At 45.3% G+C, this 13,186-nt stretch overlaps 1 protein-coding gene across 2 annotated transcripts in view; it reads right to left on the bottom strand.

Moving 5' to 3' along the window:
• Window positions 1–12,556, bottom strand: part of tmem62 (transmembrane protein 62) — an 80,203-nt gene extending 67,647 nt beyond the window's left edge. The window contains exons 1-4 of one of the 2 annotated variants that reach the window (XM_043698401.2): window positions 12,281–12,556; window positions 10,187–10,298; window positions 7,009–7,146; window positions 4,515–4,560 (exon numbers count right to left, since the gene is read on the bottom strand). In XM_043698401.2, coding sequence (XP_043554336.2) covers window positions 4,515–4,560; window positions 7,009–7,146; window positions 10,187–10,298; window positions 12,281–12,454 — 470 coding nt within the window. In that variant the 5' untranslated portion in view covers window positions 12,455–12,556. The remainder of the gene's footprint in view (window positions 1–4,514; window positions 4,561–7,008; window positions 7,147–10,186; window positions 10,299–12,280) is intronic. The other variant, XM_087990206.1, reaches the window with a different exon arrangement.
• Between the last annotated feature and the right edge of the window lie 630 nt (window positions 12,557–13,186).

Raw genomic sequence — 13,186 nt, 5'->3', positions numbered from 1 at the left:
AGTGCTAACCATGGATGAAATATGAGACTAAGCTAATTATTAATAAAACACAAGATTGCAAGAGTATTTGTTAAGGTATCTAAAAGATAAGAGAGAGGTGAGAGTGGATAGTGGATCGCTGGAAAATGTGGCTGGATAAGTAGTAATGGGAACAAAGAAATGGTGGAGGAACTGAATAGGTACTTTGCTTCAGTTTCCACATTAAAAGACACCAGCAGCATTCAAGAACTTCAAGAGAGTTAGAGCAACAGTGAGTGTCATGGCCATCACTAAGGAGAACGTGCTGGGGAAGTTGAAAGATCTGAAGATGGATAAATCAGCCAGACTGGATGGACTGCACCCCAGAGTTCTGAAGGACACAGCTGAGGAGATTGTGGAGGCAGTGGTGGTGATCTTTCAGGAATCACTGGAATCAGGGAGGGTTGCAGAACTGAAAAATGATTAACGTAACACCGCTGTTTAAGAAGGGAGTGAGACAGAAGACAGGCAATTGTAGACTGATTAACCTCACCTTAGTCATTGGTAACATCTTAGAGTCCATTATTAAGGATGAGATTGGAGTATACTTGGAAGCACATGGTAAAATAGGGCTGAGTGGGCATGGCTTTGTCAAAGGAAGGTCATGCCTGACAATCTGCTGGATATTTTTGCAGAGATTACTAGCAAGTTAGACAAAAGACAGCCAGTGGACATTATCTATCTGGATTTCCAGAACGCCTTTGACAAGATGCCGCACAAGAGCTGCTAAATACAATAAGAGTATTAGGTGCAAAGTATTGGCACAAATAGAGGATTCCTGATGAAGGGCACCTACTCTTTGGATGCTGCCTGACCTGCTGTGCTTTCCAGCACCACACTCTCGACCCCCATAAATAGAGGATTACCTGACTGACAGAAGGCAGAAAGTGGGGATAAAGGGATTTTTCAGGATGGTAGCTGGTGAGGACTGAAATTCGACAGGGGTCAGTGTTGGGATCACAACTATTCGCATGATACATTAACAATCTGGACAATTGTTAATTGCTCTGGTTTCTTCCCACAGTCCAAAGATGTGCAGGTTCAGGTGAATTGGCTATGCTAAATTGCCCATAGTGTTAGGTGCATCAGTCAGAGGGAAATGGGTCTGGGTGGGTTACTCTTCGGAGGGTCGGTGTGGACTGGTTGGGCCAAAGGGCCTGTTTCCACACTGTAGGGAATCTAATCTTAACATGCAGTTTCAGTTGGCGGTTGGGAAGGCAAATGTAATGTTCGCATTCATTATAAAAGGGCTAGAATACAAAAGCAGAGATGTATTGCTGAGATTGTAGAAGGCTCAAGTTAGACCGCATTTGGAATATTGAGAGTAGTTTTGGGCCCTATATCTAAGAAAGGATGTGCTGGCCTCAGAGGGGGTCTCGAAGAAGTTTACAAGAATGATCCTGTTGATGGAGGGCTTATCATACGAGCAGCTTTTGAGGACTTTTGGGGCTGTACAAAATAGAGTTTAGAAGGATGAGGGGGTATCTCATCGAAACTTACAGAATATGGAGAAGTCTGATTAGAGCGTGGACGTGGAGAAGATGTTTCCACTAGTAGCAAGGACACAGCCTCAGAGTGAAGGGACGACCCTGAGATGAGGAGGGTGGTGAATCTGTGGAACTCATTGCCACAAAAGGTTGTGGAGGCCAAGTCATTGAGTCTATTTAAAACAGAGATAGATATGTTCTTGATTGGTCAGGGGATCAAGGGTTATGGGGAAAAGGCTGAGAAGAATCGAGCTGATCAGCCGTGATCAAATGGCAGAGCAGGTGTGATGGGCCACATGGCCTAATTCAGCTCCCATATTTGTGGTCTTCTGGTCTAATGGGTAGCAAGCCAGTCACAAAATGAAAAGCAGAGGTAGGGCCCTTGAAATGGCTACTCAAGAGTAGCAAAGGATAGGAAGCGATGTTCTATAAGGGATACTGTTGGAGTCATCGTGGTTCAGTATTTTCAGAAACAAATTGGAACTGGGTTTGGAATTTAAATTCAAAACATGCAGAGCTTCCCAAATTGGGGGTGGTTTAGGTAATACTGAGGAAGACTGTGTCAAAACACAAGAATAGTTAAGTAATTGGTAAATGAAGGTCAATAGAATCAGAGAGATGTACAGAACGGAAACAGACCCTTTGGTCCAACCCGTCCATGCCAACCAGTTATCCCAACCCAATCTAGTCCCACCTGCCAGCACCTGGCCCATATCCCTCCAAACTCTTCCTATTCATATACCCATCCAGATGCCTTTTAAATGTTGCAATTGTATTAGCCTCCACCATTTCCTCTAGAAAAGGATGAACTAATATGCTTTGGTAGGATTAAGGAGACCACATAATTCTTGGAAATTAAGTGCCTGAGTTGTGTAGAGGAGCAGAGAGATCTTTCGTTACAGATACACAAAATCAAAAAGAGCAATGCAGATTAATAAGGTTATTAAAAAAAACAAGCAAAGCACTTGATTTACTTTCTAGAAAGATAGAATTGAAAAGTTACATTAACCTTTATAGAATTTTGATTAGATCAGATTTAGGGCAAATCTGCACTCCATATTATACTCGGGATATACTTAATTCACAAAAATAATTACTCAAATGATACATGAATTGAGCAGTAACACCTGTCAGGGAATACTGAACAGGCCAGAGATCTTAAAATCTGTTAAGATTTTATGACTGAGAATTGGTTTAGAAAGTAGAAACATAGCAAACATGCTCCTCCTTCTGAAGGGGACCAGGATAAGGTAGTCATAATGGCCCAAATCTTTCAAGTGAATTAGGAACAAACAGCACTTTTGTTATGCATCAGGACCCAGAGAAGTCCCAACGTACACTTGTGCAGTATGTAGGTGCAAAATTTAAACTAGCAATAGAGACATGCCTGCCAGAGCCGTGTATACACGGCTCCAGAACCGACTGCACCACTGTATATTTGAGCTAGATGCCCTGAATTTGCCCAGAAATGTAAGGGCTTATGCCCGCAACATTGATTCTCCTGCTCCTCGAATGCTGCCTGACCTGCTGTGCTTTTCCAGCACCACACTCAACTTTGGTCTCCAGCATCTGCAGTCCTCATTTTTTTCCGGTAAGACCCACCAAGCCAATAGTGTCCATAACTTGGTAGAATTTAGCATCCAGTTTGAGAATGAGAAACTTAGGTCAGCAACAACTGTTTTAAACTTAAATAAAGGTAATTACAAAGGGATGAGGACAGAGTTGGCTGGAGTGGACTGTGAAGAATGTTTAGCAGACAAGATGGTTGAAGAAAAATGGCAGACAATTAAGAAAATAGTTCACGACTCACAGCAAAAACATATGCCAGTCAAAAAAAGGATTCCAAGATAGGGATTAAACTAAAAATGATTTAGCAAAGAAGTTACAGATATCATCAAATTGAAAGAAAAATATACATAATATGGCAAATATTAGTAGTAAACCAGAGGATTGCAAAAGTTTTAAAGCCAACAAAAGATGACCAAAACATATATAAAGAGAGGTAATAACTATGAAGGCAAGTAATATAAAATTGGATAATTGTAAAATATAAAAAGGAAGAGGGAGGCCAAAGTAAACTAAGACCCTTTAGAAAATAAAACTCAGGAAAAAATAAGGGGAACCCAGGAAATGGCATGAATTGAACAAGAATTTTGTGTTAGTTTCCATAGTGGATGTTAAGGGGTTGCTGGGGATTGTAGGCAGAGGTGTGTGGAGAAATACATGCAATAACTATCACTAGAGGAAAGGTACTAGGGAAGCTAATGGAAGGGTAAGTACGTTAAGTCCTCAGACCAGATAGATGCATTTATTTTTATTCATTCATGGGACAAAGGTATGGCTGGCTTGGCTAACATTTATTGCCCATCCCTAATTGCCCAGAGGACAGGTAAGAGTCAACCACATTACTGTGGGTCTGGAGTCACATGTAGGCCAGACCGGGGCAGGATGGCAATTTCTTTCCCTGAAGGACATTAATGAACCAGATAGGTATTTCCAACAATTGCCAATGGATTCATTAGAATCGTAATTCCAGATTTATATTGAATTCAAATTTCACTATCTGCCGTAGTGGGATTCAAACCCGAGTCCCCAGATCATTATCTGGATCTCTGGATTAATATTCCAGTGATAACACATCTCAGAGTTTTAAAGGAATTAGCTATAGAGATAATGGATGCACTGGTGTAAATAAAAACTACACCCCATGAATGAATTTTTAAAAAGGGGAAAATCAAGTATCTAGTTTCCTTTGCAGCTAAGCTTCTGCAACTCCCAGCATCCTACAGGAATGGCATTAATGTTAGCTGGAGTCACTGACTATTTGTGGAAGCACAAATGGCAGGTGACAATGGGCGAGCCAAGGCAGGTTTCACTGAGTGATCCAAAGAATTAGGTTGACTGCAGTTTTCCTGCTTAGCATAGCCCAGGAATTAAACTGTACACCTCAATGCAATATCTTACAGTGCATTTGAAAACCTAATGTTAGCTAGACTTGAAGCACAATACCTGTAGTAATTATTGATGCTGTCAAGTGACTTAATGTTGAAAGCATCTGTATTGAGAAAAAGAAGACTGTATCACCGTGGGTATAACAACAATTTGCATTCACACAACAGTTTGATACAGTAAAATGCACTAAAATACTTCACAGGTATGTTATCAAAGGTTGATGCAACATAACAACAGATCCAATTTAGCGAGTAAAAGCTTGTTGGACTTGAAGAAGCATCTTAAAACAGAAGAGGGAGAGGTGTTCAGAGAAAAATTTCCAGAGCTTAGGCACTAACGATAGAGTGGAGGGAGTGGGGCAATGCAAAAAAGCCCAGAATTGGAAAACCTTGTAGATCTCACTGGGTTACAGGGCTGGAAGAGATATCAGACAGTGAGCAATATCATGGACGGATTTGAAAATAAAGATTAAAATTTGACTTGCTCCAAAGATTCATGAGCACAACTGAAAGGCTACCTGCACTGTTGCACTGCCAGTGGTGCCTTGTTTAAATCGATTGATAGAAGAATTTCAATAATTTTAAATGTGGTCTAGTGACATAGCAGGTTATTGGGCAACATACACTACATTATAAATTCAGGCCCGTGGACTTTTGAGACGAGTGAGAAAATAGAAGAGGCAGGCCATTGAGGAATTTCAAAAAGAACTGAACGGTGAGGGGGCAGTGTCAGGGGTTCAGGTTACTTCCAAGGTGCAGTGTTATGGTCTACTGACTTCCTTTTTTGTGGTTCTCTCAGTAGGTTGTTAGTTTTTGGAACTCTCTTCTTCAAAAGATGGTGGGAGCAGAGTATTGGAATATTTATAGGGCAGGGGTAGATAGATTCCAGTTAAGCAAGAAGGTGAAAGGCTTTGGGATAGATGGAAACATGGAATTAGGTTGCAGTCAGATCACGATAGAGAAGGCTCAAGCGGTCAAATGGCCTCTGCTTCTAACTCATAAACCTCCCAAATATGACGTTTGGCTCAAGGGAGTCCATACACAGAGCCACAAATTCTGGGTGACCTCTGTAAAAGGGTTGGAAATTCAATAGAGTTTTAAGGGCACAGTTATAGAAGAGTGCACAGGGACATAGAGATTTCTGTATAGATCTTTGATAGGACATTTTGATAGAGCAATCAGCAAGGTAAATGAACCTTATAAAACAGCAGTTAGGCCACCAATAGCGTACTGCATCCAAGTCTGGTCATTACGCTTTGGATGGATCTGAGGGTCTTTGAGTAAGTGTAGAGGAAATATGTCAGAATGGTTCCAGGATGAAGAATTTTGACTACAGGGTTAGATTGGAGAAGCTGGGAATATTTTCTTTCGAGCAAAGGAGCTTGAAGGAAAATCTGATCAATGTACAAAAGATTATGGCTGACTTGGAGAAAAGCTGTTCCCATAAATTAGTGAACACGTATTTAGGTTTTGGGTAGGACATGAGGGTAGCTTGAGGAAAGTTTTTTTAAACACACAATAAGTGGTAATGACCTGTAACTTTCTACCTACGAGGGTGGTCGAAGCAGATACAATGGAAGTTGTCAAAAGGAAATGGAAGGGCACTTGAGGACTAAGTGGGAAGAGTTGTGGGATGAAACTGACTGACACTCTCTACTGAAGACTGCATGATATGATGCACTGAAAGGCCTCCTTCTGTGTTATCATAACTCTATAGCACTCATGTGGTCACCAGGAAACTTGACGAAGCAATGAAGATGGTCATAACTGGACTTTCCCTGTTATTTTGATGAGAGATCCCTTGCTGTAGTGCAATGACAATGCTCTCACCACTGCCTCAGAAGGATGTGGGCTCCAAATCCTGAGACTTGAACAGTTAATTTAGGCTGATATTTCAGAGAACATGCATGCATGGGGGGGGGGGGGGGGGGGGAGAGCAGTGGCATCCTTTGGACAGAATGTTAAACCAAGTCCCTGGTGTCCTGGCCACCATCAGTCCCTCAACCAATAACGCTGAAAAAAATCCCTCTCATTATCTGGTTTTCGTTTCCCACCTGTTGTGGGATTTTGCTGTACACAAATTGGAAACTGTCCCGATACTACACCTCAAAAAGTACTTCAGCAGCTGTAGAGCTCTTTGGAATAGCTTGAGGTTGTGAGATCTGCATCAATGTAAATCTTTCTTTCAGACATCACCAACTGAAGGCAAATAACAAAAGAACTAGAAGCAACATGACCAAAAACATTTTAATACAGTCTGTGGTTTGGATCTGGACTGCACTGCAGAGTGTGACAGAGGCAGATCGAAGCAGGGTTTTCACAAAGGGATTGTTTAATCAAAGGATAGAAACAAATTGCTGAGCTACAGAGTAAAGGTCGGGAGCAGGAATAGCTGAATTGCACTTGCAGACAGTTTGCGTGTCAATTAGGTGTTGCATGGTCTACGGAGTTGAAATTATTCTATGACACAATCATAGTGGAATTAATGATTGAGTTACTGCATTACAACCAGAAGGGCAAGTGACAAAAGTTAACCAGGGTAACTACTGTACCATGATTGCCTTTGATATCAATCCACTTGGTCTTTTCTAAAACTCTGGATTGCTTCAGGATTGTATGGTAGGTTTGCCATTCAATTTCGTGCTGAACAGATCCGATCCTGTTCTTTGTTTTGGCATCTGTCAGATCTCCTGTGAAACATAAAGCAACATAAATATAAAATCAGGGTTGTCGGAGCACATCAGTGAAGCCCTGCTCGCTCAGTTTCCCCAGAATCCAGAGTTGGCCATCTCAGCATCAGTTGACACATTGGAAAGTTGTCAGTTTTCTTTGTTTCTGACATATCTTTTCCCCTATATTTCAGTGAGATCAAATCTTTGACTCAAAAAGATGCTGACCTGTTAAAAGCACTCTGGGCACCAGGAAATGCAGATGGGTGGGTAACCTGAATGTGGGACGTGGACATCACTGGCTGGCCAGCATTTACTGCCGATCCCTAATCGCTTTTGCGAAAGTACTGCCTGCAACAGTAGTGAACTCACCAACATTAAGGGCATTTAAATGGTCATTGGATAAACATATGGATGATGATGGAATAGTGCAGGTTAGATGGACTTTAGATTGGTTTCACAGGTTGGTGCAATATCGAGAGCCAAAGAGGCTGCACTGCGCTGTAATGTTCTTTGTTCTCTATATGAGCTGCCTTCTTGGACCGCTGCAGTGCACCTACTGTGGGTTGACCCGCAATGCCATTAACACACTCGAGTTTATCAGTGCATACCAGTGTATTTTTAACACAAAGAATAAATCATTCATTAAACAAGGGGAGAAAAATGAACTGCATTATATCGTACAAAAAGACCGAATGACTTAATTACAAACACCCAATAAAAAAATTCAAACTCGTACTCTCTCGTATTCCAGCAATATTCTTACAAATACCAAATCCCTAGTGAAGATTTACCACCAGCTCTGCATCAAGATCTCTTGCTCAGGCTGGCACAACTACTACCTATTTACATCTGGTGAATTTCTGCGCATTGACTAAATGCTTCTCCTTTAGCGGATATCTGTCCAAAGATACACAATACAAACTAAATACACTATTATTTTAACTTCAGAGCAAACTAAACTCAGTTTCCAGCAGTTTTGTCGGATTTCTTATCAGAGAGTCTAAACTCCTGCCTCATCTCTTTGGGGCATACACAAAGACACAGTGACTCCTTTCTGAATTTTTCTGCGTCTCCCTTGGCCTTGTCGCTAATCAATAGCAGTTTTTTTTCTATAGTATCTGATGTTCTGCCTACTCGGTGTTGGCTTGTCCTATGTCTATTTAACGTAGAAGGTTAATGAGCTCTATTGTTATTCTGGGGAAAGATTGTCCTTCTCTTCTCAAGGTTTGTCTGGGATTTTACTTGATCTCTACTTCCAACACAATTTGAAGAGATTTTTTCAAAGCTAGATTTTCTTTGGATTGTATGACATCTGACAAAGACTGATCAAATCTTTCTCTAACAGTCGTGTCTGACCTATCTTCTGCACTTGGCCCTTATCCCTCTCTTCCCTCCCGCAACAGCTATAGGGTTTCCTTTGTCCTTATCTACCATCCCACCAGCATCCACATCCAGAAGATCATTAGTGAGATGCCACCACCAGATATATACTCCCTCCCTTGTCAGCTTTCCACAGAGACCATTCCCTCTGGGATACCCTGGGTTCACTCTTCCCTTACTCCCCATACTGCTCCATAGCACGTTCCCCTGCAACCGCAGAAGGTGTAACACCTGTTTGTTTACTTGCTCCCTCCTCAGTATTCAAGGGCCCAAACACACCTTCCGGGTGAAGGAACGCTTTACCTGCGCTTCTCAGAATCTAATCTACTTTATTCGCTGCTCACAATGTGGTCCCCTCTACATTGGAGAAATGAAGCATAGACTGGGTGACTTCTCCACAGAACACTTATGTCCTGTCTGCAAAAAAGGCCCAGAGCTTCCAGTTGCCTGCCACTTCAACACTCCACCCTGTTTCCTGGCCAACATCTCTGTCTCAGGCGTGTTATAATGCTCAAGTGAAGCTCAACACAAGCTGGTAAAACAGCACTTCATCTTCTGCTTCGGAACCCTGCAGCCTGCTGGGATTAATATCTAGTTCAACAATTTTAGGGTTTGAGCTCTCCCATATCCTTACTCCAACCTCAACACACTAGGCCTTGTTATCACATAAAAACCAGAAGAACTGCGGGTACTGTAAATCAGAAACAAAAACAGAGATTGCTGGAAAAGCTCAGCAGGTCTGGCAGCATCTGCGTAGAGAAATCAGAGTTAACATTTAAGTTCAAGTGACCTTTCCTCAGAATTTCGTCAGTTTTGTGACCCGAAACATTAACTCTGATTTCTGTTACCGATGCTGCAAGATCTGCTGAGCTTTTCCAGCAATCTCTGTTTTTGTGTCTCTATGAATTCTGATTCCAAGGTTCCAAACTCGCAGGTGTTATAAAGATGTTTTATATTAAGTATCACTTGAAGGTTTGTGGAAAAAGGAATTTATTTCAAGTTTTGTGGATATATCTAGTTCCTTTAAAAGAAGTAATTGAAAGTTCATGACATACTAGAAATCACCAGTTATAATGATTACTTGACTGTAGAACCTGCTGGGGTTGTTTTGAACAGTGACTGCTTTGGAGAGGTGCTTGTTTTATCTCGTCCAGTTGCAGGGAAATCTGCCAAGAGCAAGCCAAGTTGGAGGAAAGCTGTTTTCTCCCCACTTCTGAAAACATAAATCTCAACACTAGTTCAGGGTAAAGCTTATTTGTTCTTTTGAAAAAAATAAAATTGAAAGAACATTTCAGGATTGTATTCCTGAGTAAACTCTGAATTAAAAGTTTTTTTTAAAGAAGAGTGTAGAAGTATAAAACTGATTCTGTATTCTCATTCTTAAAAATAAATCAGGCTCCATTGACATTGGCAGTCAACAATCTTGGTGGTGTTGTTTTGTTGTTAACCCTGACATTAATTATTCACAAAAGATGCGAATTTGATAGATCACTTAAAATGTCACAAAATCTCCACTTGGAAATCCTTGTTCAAACCAATCCTCTATTTAAGAAAATTGTCCATGGTCTTCCAATATAGCTGAGAATTTATCAGGTTTGTCTCTGCCAATTTAGAATATTTCAGCAACTACAAATCTATTGACAACCATTTCATTTTTGTGTTAGGTTTCATTGCCTACCTGTGACGAAGACAATCGCTGGCTTAATTACATCAATGGTCTCTGTGCAAAATGTCTTAAAATCAGGGGTTCTTCGGGGATCTACGAACCTACTGATATGGAGGTCAGACACCTGAGCAGAAAAAAACTTTCAGTTAAACCCACCACCAACAAAATACTTCTAAAAGAGGTGTTTAATATAAATCAGCATAAACAAAACCTGATCCTTCCTTCCTCCACCTTCTTTTACAAATAACATAGAATATCAGCCTTTGCCTCCAGGTGTGTAACTCTACCCTTAAATTTTTTTTCCCAAACAGCTCATACATGATAGGAATCTGCACATAATATTTCATTAATCTACTCTTTTGCATCACAAAATCACAGGTTAACTCTTTAAGCTTTCAAATTCCTCAAAGATCTAGGTCAAGACTACTGCCCAAACAAGTGCAAAGTTCCAGGTGAGCTGACTTTTCTTTAAAATGAACTATACTGTTTAGTGCAGATATTGCTGAGTGAACACACGGGTTCCCCGTGAAACAATTCACGCCTCTGTATTAGAGGGACTTGAGGTTCTTTTTGGGGGGAGGGATCATTTTGAATATTTCACTGTCACAGGAGTTTGCCTCGAAGCATAAAATGCATTGTTCAAAAGAAAAGGAAGAAAAATGGCAACATTGGTTCCATCCCGACAGGGGACTGCATTCGATCCCTTCTGCACCTGTCCGAGCGAGGGGGCCGGTGCTGAGACAGAGACATGTTATGGTTTAAAAAGGCTCCCTTCGCGTCCAATTTCAAGGAGATTTCATTAAGCGGGCAAACTTACCCCCTCATATCACAATTCTTACACAGCAATTAATCCATACAGTGTAGTGCATAGAAGAGAGATGGTTTTCGAAAGGTGTTAATTCCTGCTAAAGCAGACCCAGGTTAGGTCCCCTGTCTATCTCTTGCGACCACCGCAGGTACGACAGGGGAGGGAGGTAGAGAGAGCTCTGAGCTGGCCGGTGAGGGAGGGAGGGAAGGAGGGAGGGGGTGAAGGAGGGAGGGGGTGAGGGAGGGAGGGGGTGGAGGGAGGGAGGGGGTGAGGGAGTGGGGGAGGGGGGTGAGGGAGTGGGGGAGGGGGTGAGGGAGTGGGGGAGGGGGTGAGGGAGTGGGGGAGGGGGTGAGGGAGTGGGGGAGGGGGTGAGGGAGGAGGGGGTGAGGGAGGGAGGGGGTGAGGGAGGGAGGGGGTGAGGGAGGGAGGGGGTGAGGGAGGGAGGGAGGGAGGGGGGGAGGGGGGGAGGGGTGGAGGGGGGGGGGAGGGAGGGGGGAGGGAGGGGGGGAGGGAGGGGGGAGGGGAGGGGGGGGGAGGGAGGGGGGGGAGGGAGGGGGGAGGGAGGGGGGGAGGGAGGGAGGGAGGGGGTGAGTGGGGGAGGGGGGGAGGGAGTGAGTGGGGGAGGGGGGGAGGGGTGAGTGGGGGAGGGGGGGGGAGGGGGTGAGTGGGGGAGGGGCGGAGGGGGTGAGTGGGGGAGGGGCGGAGGGGGTGAGTGGGGGGAGGGGGCGGAGGGGGTGAGTGGGGGAGGGGCGGAGGGGGTGAGTGGGGGAGGGGCGGAGGGGGTGAGTGGGGGAGGGGCGGAGGGGGTGAGTGGGGGAGGGGCGGAGGGGGTGAGTGGGGGAGGGGGGGGGAGGGGGGGGGAGGGGGGGGGGAGGGGGGGGGAGGGGGGAGGGGGGAGGGGGGAGGGGGGGGGAGGGGGGAGGAGGGGGGGAGGGGGGGGGAGGGGGGGGGGGGGGAGGGGGGGGGGGGGGAGGAGGAGGGGGTGGAGGGGGTGAGTGGGGGAGGGAGGGAGGGGGTGAGAGGGGGTGAGTGGGGGAGGGAGGGGGAGGGAGGGAGGGGGTGAGTGGGGGAGGGAGGGAGGGGGTGAGTGGGGGGAGGGAGGGAGGGAGGGGGTGGGGGGGGGAGGGAGGGAGGGAGGGGGTGGGGGAGGGAGGGAGGGAGGGGGGTGGGGGAGGGGAGGGGGTGGGGGAGGGAGGGAGGGAGGGAGGGAGGGGGTGGGGAGGGAGGGAGGGAGGGGGGTGAGGGTGAGGGTGAGGGAGGGACGCCCGCCGGCCGACCGACCGACCCTTCCTTGTTACCTGCAGGAACCAGAAGAGGTTGTCCGTGCCCCGGCCCGGGTAAGGAGGCTGGCCATCTCGCGGGTGCGGCCTCCGGCTGAGAGCCGGCTGCACGGTGTAGTTCTCCAGCACGTAGGCGGTGAGGCAGGCCAGCAGCAGGCCGGCCGCGAGCAGCAGGCTGAACACACGGAACATCCCGGATCAGCGGCCGGCAGGCTGCCTGGCAACCATCCCCACTTCCGACATCCCAGGCCCGGACATCCAACACCGACGAGACAGCGAAGCGGGCCAAGAGTATCCCCTACGGACAGACAGGCGGGCGGGCGGGGGGGGGGGTTGGGCCTGTTGTCATGGCAACGATGGAGCTGAGCGACAGCAGTACCTGGGAATATCAGAGGTAACAGTGAGTGTACTACAGGGTTTTATAACAACAAGCTGTTTCCAAGACAGCTGGGTCAGTATAATAAACAGTATAGAAGGTAGTTAGAACATAGAACAGTACAGGCCCTTCGGCCCTTGATGTTGTGCTGGCCCTTTAACTTACTCTAAGATCAGACTAACCTACATACCCTACATTTTACTATCATCCATGTGCTGAACCAAGAAGCACTTAAATGCCCTTAATGTATCTGACTCTACTACCGGCAGTGCATTCCACCATTCTGTGTGTAAAGAACCTACTTTGACATTCCACCCCCTGCCAAACCTTCCTCCAATCACCTTAAAATTATGTCCCCCCGCCCGGTGATAGCCATTTCCACCTTGGGGAAAAAATCTCTGACTATCCACTCTATCTATGATTCGAAGATGCCGGTGTTGGACTGGGGTGTACAAAGTTAAAAATCACACAACACCAGGTTATAGTCCAACAGGTTTAATTGGAAGCACACTAGCTTTCGGAGCGACGCTCCTTCATCAGGTGATTGT

The sequence above is a fragment of the Chiloscyllium plagiosum genome, unplaced genomic scaffold (genome assembly GCF_037043375.1).
Source record: "Chiloscyllium plagiosum isolate Xiang-an unplaced genomic scaffold, Cpla_swu_hap1 HiC_scaffold_8, whole genome shotgun sequence".
Lineage (NCBI taxonomy): Eukaryota > Metazoa > Chordata > Chondrichthyes > Orectolobiformes > Hemiscylliidae > Chiloscyllium > Chiloscyllium plagiosum.
Note: the sequence above shows the minus strand (reverse complement) of the source record. Positions and strands in the feature narration are given on the sequence as shown.